Genomic DNA, 11,123 nt, shown 5'->3' with positions numbered 1-11,123 from the left:
ACTCGCCGAGTTTGAGGAACGACTCGCCGAGTACCAGACAATCTTCATAGGACTCGCCGAGTTGTTTATCCAACTCGCCGAGTCTAAGGCCATCTTCATGGAACTCGCCGAGTGCACTTTGGCACTCGCCGAGTACCCTTCGACTCTTCACCCATTCTGGCCAAAACTAAGGCATGCAATGGTTCCAACCCATAAATCTAAGCTCCTAGGGTATAAACACACGGAGTTTGGGAGGTTTAAGGTCTTGAAATCCACATATAAGGGACAAAAAGGGAATCTATTATACTAAAGATTAAGAAGGAGCTTTCTTACCTGGTTAGGAGCTTCTCCCAGGGTAGATTTCGGATCTACCACACTTCCTTGCACCCTCCAACTTCCTCCTTCTTCTCTAAAGCTTCAAGCTTCCTTCACCAAGCCAAAATCACTCGCAAGGATCAAAATGGGCTAGGGTTTCGCTCTACAGTTCTTTTGGAAGAGAATGGGACGAAATGGGTGTTTTAGAATGGGTAACATGGGGTGAAATGTCTGAAAATAGAGCTTCATCCAGACAGGTGGACTCGCCGAGTCCATGCATCGACTCGCCGAGTTCACCGCTCAAACCCCGTGTCCACCCTGCTGCTACTCGGCGAGTCGGGACGCAGACTCGCCGAGTTCGTGGCAAAATTAAAATAGAAACTTAAATAAAATCATACCATGAACCCGGTGTTACAGGTGAGGGTAGGGGAGATGGAGGTGGTTGGCGGCGAATGGTGGTAGGGAATGACGATAGTGGCAGGAGGAGATATAAATGGGTGGGGTGTGGGGTGATAATTTCTTTTTCTTTTTCTTTTAATTAAAATAATAATAAATTAAATAAAATAAGTTAAAAAGGAAATATTTAAAGGCATATTGGTGAGTATGGAGCAAAATCACATAGAAATATCAACTACAGGGACCAAAACTATACAAAGTATCCGAAATTGGACCACTGCTGCAAAGCAAAACTTTTTTGGACCAAAACCATAGAATTTTTCCAACCACAGGGACCATTTTTGCAATTTTGTCTTAATTAAAATATTACACAAAACTTGTATTTTTTTAATTGTAACATGGAAATTCTTTTAGGGCGTCATCATTACGGTTATTTCTTAGAATAAATGGTAGGAAAGTGATGGTAATGTAATGTTGAGGTAGACTTAACTTTTAGGTATATATGGTTGCTAGAAATATGGCATACCACATAGGCTTATACAACACATATTGTCAACAAATGTAATCTATCCTTACAATCCTTAATAAATAACAGATGCATGATGTTAACGTTACATCAACACATATAGTTTAGAATTTTTACTTAAAAAGTAAAATAATAGTTAGTTACGCAGCATTTAATAACAGATGCATTAATTGTAATTAGGGGCATTGAGTTCTCTTGTCAACTACGTACAAACGTACGCTAATTTCCAAAACATAGTAAACGAGTTGAACAAAATTAGAGATATGATTCTGTCATATAAGCTAAAACAAAGTAGAAATCTAGCGAAAGTAGTCAAATATTATATTCCCACTGGTTTATGTCTTCAATCAAAGCCGGGAAGCTTCAGTGTCATCACCATTGTTTGATTACTCTCTCCTTCACTTCCTATAAATATCCATCAATTCTTCTCGCTTTCCATCAATTAATCAAATCCCACTTCCACAACCACACACCCTTTGATTTCCATTACTTTAAGAAGCTCCTGATCCTCCGCCATGGCTGACGTTGACCGGAGGAAAAGAATCAAAATTGAAGATAAGAAGGTAAAGGGGACATTGGTTTTGATGAACAATCACTCCATTTCCACCATCAAAGACGAGGTTCTTTTGGGCCGGAAAGTCTCTCTGCAACTCATCAGTGCTGCCCACTGTGAATCTACTGGTAAGCCTCTTTGATCGATTGGATTTCCTCTGATTTTGTCATTGGATGCTTCGTTGGGTTGTAACGTACAACCCAATAAAGCAATAATAGTCACCCATCCACACTATCTGGACTTGTGGTTCATGACCATGTGGCATTCCAAGTGTTCGATTATATTCTTCAGTGAGTTGTACAGTACAACTCAGTAAATCTGCCAAAACCACCGTTGACCGGGACGATGTCGGTGGGCCGGTGGATGCATCCATAATTCAACTCGAAGCTTTATTGGATTGCACAGATTGTACGGATTGTACTGTACAAATCCACCAAAGCTCTCAAGATCACCATTACTACGGCGATCGAAGTATCTATTAATTCCTTGCATCACCAGTCTAATTATCTGTTTAAAATCATGCAATTTCATAGCTTAATTGACGAATTTTTTTGCTAAATTTCAGCCAGGGGTATCAGAGGGAAGCTAGGAAAAGAGACAAACTTGAAGAACTGGGTGAGCACAGTGATCACTCGTTCAACAAAAGGCGATTCAACCTTCGATTTAGACTTCGATTGGGAAGAAGAAATTGGGGTTCCAGGGGCTTTCTTGATCACCAACAGACACAACTCAGAATTCTACCTTAAAACTTTGACATTAGAAGATGTTCCAGATTGTGGCCGTGTTCATTTCATCTGCAATTCTTGGGTCTACCCAGAAGAACATTACAACAAGCAATATCGCATTTTCTTCTCTAATCAGGTAAAGAATTGTCTTTTAGTATTATAAAATGATTTTGGTAGAGTAGTAGAGTACCCTCATCATTGACTTTCTCATCTTTTTGCTACCCTCATCTTTAATTCGGCTATTTTTTTCATAGAGTTAATCAGATCTAGCAGCAGACTTTCATTGACTTTTTATTTTAGACTTTTAATATCCTACTTTTGTTTCTTCCTATTACAATATTGTACGATGAAAAATCCTCCCAGTTATATCGAAGTCATCCAAATACAAGATCCATTTTGTTCCACAATCAATTTTGAAAAATAATATCCACACCAAGATTTTGTTGGAGTTTAATATACATAGTGTAGAAGGAATCTTTTTCATTTTAATAAAATAAGAGAGAACGGAATTAGATTCCAACGCATCTTTTTTTCCCAACCAAACGTCTCATCATCATAGGAAAGTTTGATTCCACAATACAAAAGTGGCCTAAAAGTACAATACTATGATTTGACATTTTTCAAAGTAGAATTCTAAAACATGATTATTTTGGTTACAGACATATCTTCCATGGAAGACACCAGAGGGTTTACGCCATTATAGAGAGGAAGAGTTGGAGGAGTTAAGAGGAAATGGGACAGGAAAGCGTGAAGAGTGGGAGAGAGTGTATGACTATGATGTCTATAATGACTTAAGTGAACCAGACAAAGGTTCAGACCATGTTCGCCCTACTTTTGGTGGGACCCCTGACTACCCTTATCCTCGTAGGTGTAGAACAGGCCGACCTCCATCAAAAACAGGTTGCAAATTATTACTTAATCGGCTTAATTGGTTAAGCACTTAATCTAGGGTTGTTTCTTTTTGGCTTAATACATACAGTCACAGACACTATAATTGTCATTTTCTGAAATATTTTTTAAACAACAGATCCAGAAACAGAAAGCAGGGTTCCGATTTTGCAGAGTTTAACGATTTATGTCCCGAGGGATGAAAGGTTTAGTGACTTGAAGATGGGAGATGTTTATGCTTATGGAATAAAACTCGTATCTCAAGGGTTACTACCTGGTTTTGAGGCTGTTTTGGACAAGATTTCAGATGAAATAGTTGGGACACTTGAAAATATTCTAAAACACAAATTTGAAACTATACCAAACAACAAATTTAATGAGTTTTCATCATTTGAAGACGTACTTAAGCTTTATAAAGGCGGACTTCCAGTACCAAAATCTGAGTTTCTAGAAAGCATCAGGGAGAAAATTCCATTTGAGTTTTTCAGAGAATTGTTTCGTTCTGATGGAGAACACGTGTCAAAATTCCCTGTCCCACAAATAATCCAAGGTACTTTCTCTAATACAATGGTGAGGGCGTTTACGTCTTTTTTTCCCCTATTGACATTATTGTTTTGGTTTAATGATTCCAACAGGGGATGAATCTGCATGGAGGACAGATGAAGAATTTGGAAGAGAAATGTTGGCAGGGATAAACCCTGTTGTGATCAGACGCCTCCAAGTAAATTTCATCTTCTTTATTCAACAAATGACAAGGATGAGGGCATTTATGTCTTTTTGTACAATGCCTTAATAAGAAAAAAGATGAAAGTAGAATATTTTAATAGAAAAAATAAGTGAAAGTAGGATGCTATAATACACAAATAAATAAAAGTACATTGCTATTTTTTTTAATTGACCACTTACAATTTCGTTACTTGCAGGAGTTCCCTCCATGTAGCAAATTAGACCCTAGAAAATTCGGGAACCAAAACAGTACAATGACTGAAGACCACATAAAACATCAGTTAGATGGATTGAGTGTCTTGGAGGTAACAAATTAACAATTATAGATCTGATATTTGAAGTTTTATGTTCCGAATATATAAAATTTATGCAATTTATTGTTGGTTTTAGGGAATCAATTGCAACAAGCTGTTTATATTAGACCACCATGATCCATTGATGCCATATCTGAGGGGTATAAATGAAACTTCCACCAAGACATACGCCACACGGACTATCTTGTTCTTGCAAAAAGACGGGACTTTGAAGCCAGTAGCAATCGAATTGAGTTTGCCACATCCAGATGGTGATGAATTTGGAGTTATTAGTACAGTTAACACACCCGCAAAAGAAGGGGCAAAAGGGACAATTTGGTTGTTGGCAAAAGCATATGCTAATGTAAACGACTCGGGATACCATCAACTTGTTTGTCATTGGTAAAGATTCTTTAAATCCTTATTCGCTACTGACATGACATGACTAAACAGGTTGTACTGTGTTTTTCATGTACTAAGACTGACATCAATGGAACAAAAATTACAACTTTTTGTCACATTGATATCAGTGTCGGTCAGTCCAATGCATGCCAAATGCAGTATAAAACCGTTAGTAAACCCTAAACCCTAAGAGATGAATAAAATTAGAAGATATATGGAATGTGTTGTAAATTTGAGTTACAATGCAGGTTGCATACTCATGCTTCAATGGAGCCATTTATAATTGCAACAAATAGGCAGCTAAGTGTACTTCATCCAATTCATAAACTATTGCATCCTCATTTCCGTGACACGATGAATATTAATGCCCTTGCACGCCAAACACTCATAAATGCTGGTGGACTTCTTGAAAAAACGGTTTTTCCTGACAAATATGCCATGGACTTGTCGTGTAATATGTACAAAGAGTGGGCTTTCACAGAACAAGCACTTCCTGCTGATTTAATCAAGAGGTATACCCAAAAAAAAAACCTTGCACTTTCTAGCTTTTGATCTTTAGTCTATGATAACATGAAAAAGATATTTGTTGATTTGTTTCAATATTTAATAACAAAAAAATCAATGAAAGTACATTACTATTTTTTTTAGTTTTAACCTATTTTTGTTATTTTAGAGGATTAGCCGTAGAGGACCCATCCTCCCGCCATGGGGTCCGCCTCATTATCCAAGACTACCCGTTTGCAGTCGATGGGCTCGAGGTATGGTCCGCAATAAAATCATGGGTAACAAACTACATCAACATCTACTACAAAAACAATGAAATACAACACGACGCCGAGCTTCAACAATGGTGGACCGAGGTCCGAACCAAGGGCCACGGGGACAAAAAACATGAAACGTGGTGGCCCACAATGCAAACCCGCGATGACCTCATCCAATCATGCACCATCATCATATGGACTGCTTCCGCCTTACACGCAGCGGTCAACTTCGGCCAGTACCCTTACGGAGGGTACCTCCCGAACCGACCCGCTACGAGTCGCCGATTCTTACCTGAACCGGCGACTGCTGACTATGACGAGCTCAAGACTGACCCCGAGAAGGCGTTTTTGAAAACCGTGACACCACAGCTTCAAAGTGTGCTTGGGATTTCATTGATTGAGATTTTGTCAAGGCATTCGGCGGATGAGGTGTTTTTAGGGCAACGGGATACACCCGAGTGGACAAATGATGACGTGGTGTTGGATGCGTTTGAGAAATTTGGGGAGGATTTGAGGGAGATTGAAGGAAGGATTTTGGAGCTGAATTTGGATGAGAAATTGAAGAATAGGAATGGGCCCGCTAAAATGCCTTATACTTTGCTTTATCCGAGTAGCGAAATCGGGCTTACGGGTCGTGGGATTCCAAATAGTGTCTCGATTTGAAGTGGGATTTGGTCATAGGTATTGTGAGTTACCTTTGAAGTATGGTGTGTTGAAGGTTTTTTTAGGTTTGAAATCGTGTTTTTGCTGTGTAACATGGTAGTTTGTGACAATAAACTATAGTTGGTAAGTTTGGGTTTGACATTTTGTAAATAATTTTATAAATTATCAATAATGATGCATTTGGGAAATCAGTAGTTGGTCAATTTCAATTTCTTTGTTTTTCATAACAAGTAGGCCACCACAAAATGAGTCCTATCAACTTAAGTCACTTGATAACCACATGGTAAGACACTTGATATAAGTCGTTCAAAGAGTCAAAGCATCTATCTATCTATATTCATTTGATGCAATCACTAAGGTTCATGATCAAATACAAATTCACATCCAACAACATCATGCACGAGAACTCCCTTCACCAAGATTCAAACCCGCACAGCGTGATAGCACATCCTGCATTTTAAAATGAAATTAAAACCAGATAAGCTTTCTAGAGTTATTTTCAATAATCAGTATAAGGGCAATCACGTCTTTTTGCACAAACAAGAGACTCAAGAGTAAGTCCCATGTCCCGCCTTTTTGGGTGGTACAAGAATTTTGCCACTTTTGTACCAGTCACTGTCTGCTTGTGATTTTCATTTTTTTTTTTTTTTGTTTTTCGGGGGTTGAACATGCCTGATATGAGACTGAGGCATCACCAGACTCAGCCTTCTGTTTCTCATGAAGTTGGTTTGCAGTTTGACCTAATAACAGCCCGTGGACCAACTGCAAGAATATTAAGATGCATTCTAAACATTTTCAGAGATTAAAAAAAGAAAAAAAAAAGTGTAGTGTGTGAGGTAAGACAATGTTTTTGAGATTTATTTACTTTTACTTTCAGTTACTGTATAATGATATTCTAATAAACTAGATTTCTATCAATTCTGTATTCTTAATAACTTTGACATATGTAACTTATTTAAATTACTGTTGACTTTATTTGAATAAACAATAACATATATATATATATATATATATATATATATATATATATATATATTTGAAGTACAAAACTAGCTTATATATATTTTAATACATCAGAGATGACTAAAGGAAACGCAAATTTCGGGACAACTTGGGGAAAATTTCATAAATTGGATCAAAATTGTGATTTTGAGTAAAATGAAGGAGCAAATATGTAATTTACTCTATTTAAAACTAATAAATATAAGGGTTTTATTGAAACTCTATAATCAAACATAAAAAAGAATGATACTAAAAAAGATTCTGTTTTAGTGTAAACAATATTGTAATACATTAGAGATGATAGTGACATCATTTTTAGACCAAAATAGTAAAAAAGAAGATAGTGACAGCATTACCCTTAGCAACTTTTCCACTGAGGTTTGATGTAAGAATTGGCTAGCTCTTTCTTTTTCCTGGCTCAAACGATATTCAGCCTAAAACACACAAAGCATAGGTAAAATATAAGCATAAATTACAAATTTGGTCCCTATGCTATATCATTTTTATAGTACATTGCCCAAAAAAGAAATCTTTATGGAAAAAAGATTTTATTTTGGACCACACCTAAAGAACCTGATCTAGCAGAGGGACCAAAAGTGTAATTTACTCAAAATATGACCTTCAAAACATAATCAGCAGATGAGTAATGCTGAAGCCACTGTGGAACCAAGAAGTTGTAGTAATTTTCAGTACTTGATAGTACTGCTCCCTCAAAGTTCTCATAATAGCGCATATCCCCCCTCCCAATTTCCACAAAAAAAGTTGAAACATGTTTTAGCAAATCCCTGCAAACCGATTTACCATCACGATCCTCATTGATCTGTAAAAAAAAAAAAAAAGTAAAAGTCAGATGTAAGATATTCCTCTAAGCAAACAAGGGTAAAATTGTAATTCATCATGGTTCTTCAAACATACTAGACAAATTGCAGCTTCTAATAACTTGGGATACAATTCAATGCACACCTGATATGCATAACAAAAACTTAGAATTCAACAAATTAGGCAATAGTAAAAAGTTTAATGGTGATGTTGATGTTTAGTTTACCAGATCATGGAAGCAAGAAATTGAGAGATTACTAAGAGAAGCTGCTTTTCGATCTTCAACAAAGTATCGATCAAGGTACAAGAAGAAACCTCCAAGACATTTTGCCATGATTTTGTATTTTGACCACATGTTCCAAAGCTCGTATAACAGAAAGATATGTGATTTATCTTTCACAGCTGGGATGACCTGAGTTCATTTCAACACTTTATATATATGATAGTAATATAGACTCTAAACTTCATGATAATGCATAAAAGTAAGATGAACAAGCTATAGAAGTTGCAGAGAATTTGAAGTCTCACCCTTGAAGTAATGCCATCTTCCAAAGCTTTCTTGAATATGTCATAGAGCTTTGCACAGTATTCATAAGGAGGATGTTGAACACACATATCATACACACAGCTGACAAGAGTAAAGGATATATAATCAGAATATATGTATGTAAAAGTATATATCAAGGAAGCAAAGATTGTTTTATATCAGAAGGATACTCGTAGAGTTTCATGTATTCTTCACAAGTGAATAATGCACTGGTGGGGTACCCATCCAGTATCATAAAGGCCTTTGCAATTCCTTCATTCAATATACTTAAGCCTTCTTCCGGTGTCAATTTTTTCTTCATCTTGTATCCAACAGTTCTTCAACAAATTCTGAAACCAGAAAGCCTCATTTACAAACAGATGAAAAGAAAATATAAACAAACCACTAACTAACACTATAATCCGGGCTCTTTCAGATAATGCTCGAACATACCACCCTACACGAAATCAAATCCATAAAAAACCAGATACAATTCGAAATCCGAACCAATAGAGCTTGTGTGGTAGCTCTAGGAGATCAAAATCCCCTTGATAAGCATGAACAATGCCAGCCACTCAGTCAGCAGGCAATACCCGTACCAGTTCGTTTGTGCGTACTCCGCAAGTTGAACAATCTAGGGTTTTGGGAAATTCTTCATCAACATTTCGAAATTGGGTAAAATTTACAGAGCATACATACGCACATAACTATAGATTATGAATATCAATGAAAATTTAGCAAATCACTGATGCCAAAAAAAAAAAAAAAAAAAAAAAAAAAAAAAAAAAAAAAAAAACTAGGGTTTAGAAGTTTACTCGGAGCAACGAGACTTGTGTGTGTTATTCAGAAGTTGGAAATTGCCTGAGAATGCGCCTCGACGGTGACACTGACACCAGTGCGTGTCGGAGTGAAATGAGGTTGTCGACCACTACCCATACATACATACACACACATACAATTTTTCCATTTTCAAAGATCGAAACGCAGCGTTTTAGTATAATGGTAGATGTCATCTGATCTCCCTCCAAAACATGGTCTCTTCCTAACCAATCACATGATCAACCCTAATTAATTTATTTGTAAAAAAAGACTTAAATATTTTTTTTTATCAAAAGTTTACAATAATATAAGAGATTATTTTAATAAATAAGTTATTTCTAACTTTTACAACATATCTATGAATGTATGGATCCATGAATTGATTAGATATTGGTAACAAACTTATACATAAATTATTATATTTTAGTGAATTAAGATTTAGGTCTAATGTTGTAAGTCAGAATCATATCTTAACTGAGGGTGAGCAAATGACTGTTAAGTTATGAAGTTATGAAGACTGATTCATCATTTGACCATATAGCCGAAGGGCGAGCAACAGACTTTTTCAACCATAGAAACATAGTACATGGTGATTGTATATGCAAACAAGGAGCTTATATGGTTGAATAACTTCCTATAAGAACTTGGGATGCCGTATGAAGATTGTGTATTGCATTGTGACAACTAGAGCGCAATCCACTTGGCAAAGAATCCAGTGTTTCACAATAGGACGAAACGCATTCAGTCGAGGATACCATTTTATCAGGGAAATGATTAGTGATGGAACTCTTAACCTTAAGAAAATACTTTGTATGAAGAATTCAACAAATATGTTTACTAAGTTGGTGACTATAGATAATTTGAACTTGTACATAGTTCAACTGGCCTTCTAGGTACTTGAAGAGAAGGTCCAGACTAGAGAAAGAATGGAGGTTACAAAGTTCTAGAAGGGATGTCAGCAAATGTGTTCATCACCCTCCATGTAGAAGATTCTTAAGTTGTAAAGACTAATTCACTATTTACTTTATAGTCGTCAGGTAAACCAAACATGAGGTCTTGTAGGAAGATTTTTTTTTTCATGGGCTAGTTCCTATATCAGATTCGCTATAAAATCGTCATTGCCTCATTCGTGAGTTTTTCGTCACAGATTATGGGCTTGGCCTTATTTGCATTTTTAGGTCTAATTATTAGTATTTATAAAATATCCCTCCCTTTCTTTTCTCTCTCTCTCTCTCTCTCTCTCTCTCTCTTTCTCTCTTTCTCTCTCTAAAGGTTTGTATCGATCGGATACACTCAAGTATGAATAATGAAGAACAAACAAAGAACAAAAAACAAGATGATCACAAAGATACTTTCACTAAGAAAGAGGGCTCTCATAAAGAGAACGGGTCACAAAGACGACACCTAGCTCTATTAGGGTTTAACTGTAATGTCCCAAAAATTTCGATTTCTATATTAATAAAACCATTATCCAAAACAATATCATAAAACCATAGTGAAATCAGAGTATGTCAATAAACATCCAAATACATTCGAGTCATATTAAATACGGAACAATGTGGTGTGTGCAATGCAGTCATCCCGAGCTCTTCCCCTTCGAACCAGAAGTACCTGAAACATAAACAGAAACCATAAGCACAAAACTTTGTGAGTTCCCCAAAATACCACATACCATACATATCAACCATATAACGGGCCCCGCCCGACGTCGAGCCCCACTCTGAACAGAT

General features: G+C 36.5%; 2 protein-coding genes across 5 annotated transcripts; one reads left to right on the top strand and one right to left on the bottom strand.

Moving 5' to 3' along the window:
- Positions 1-1,518: 1,518 nt before the first annotated feature.
- On the top strand, positions 1,519-6,415 carry LOC145136061 (putative linoleate 9S-lipoxygenase 5). Its single transcript, XM_079070255.1, has 9 exons — positions 1,519-1,897; positions 2,335-2,630; positions 3,154-3,394; positions 3,522-3,932; positions 4,018-4,103; positions 4,306-4,413; positions 4,499-4,803; positions 5,052-5,315; positions 5,477-6,415. Exons 1-9 carry the CDS (start codon positions 1,732-1,734, stop codon positions 6,225-6,227), a joined length of 2,628 nt encoding a protein of 875 aa, XP_078926381.1. The 5' UTR covers positions 1,519-1,731; the 3' UTR covers positions 6,228-6,415.
- Positions 6,407-9,568, bottom strand: LOC145136063 (cullin-1-like). Of its 4 annotated transcripts, none has more exons than XM_079070258.1 (10): positions 9,390-9,568; positions 9,028-9,208; positions 8,766-8,924; positions 8,577-8,676; positions 8,275-8,460; positions 8,145-8,192; positions 7,849-8,049; positions 7,586-7,663; positions 6,900-6,989; positions 6,407-6,677 (listed from the first exon to the last, which is right to left on the bottom strand). In XM_079070258.1, the coding sequence occupies exons 3-10, from the start codon at positions 8,894-8,896 to the stop codon at positions 6,621-6,623; spliced, it is 891 nt and encodes a 296-aa protein (XP_078926384.1). In that variant the 5' UTR covers positions 8,897-8,924; positions 9,028-9,208; positions 9,390-9,568; the 3' UTR covers positions 6,407-6,620. The 4 variants fall into 4 exon arrangements, with proteins under 4 accessions (XP_078926384.1, XP_078926383.1, XP_078926382.1 ...); XM_079070257.1 differs by having other exon boundaries at positions 9,082-9,208; XM_079070256.1 differs by lacking the exon at positions 9,028-9,208 and having other exon boundaries at positions 9,390-9,567.
- Positions 9,569-11,123: the final 1,555 nt, after the last annotated feature.

This window comes from Lactuca virosa, chromosome 9 (genome assembly GCF_052849685.1).
Source record: "Lactuca virosa cultivar CGN04683 chromosome 9, Lactuca_virosa_CGN04683_v6, whole genome shotgun sequence".
Lineage (NCBI taxonomy): Eukaryota > Viridiplantae > Streptophyta > Magnoliopsida > Asterales > Asteraceae > Lactuca > Lactuca virosa.
Note: the sequence above shows the minus strand (reverse complement) of the source record. Positions and strands in the feature narration are given on the sequence as shown.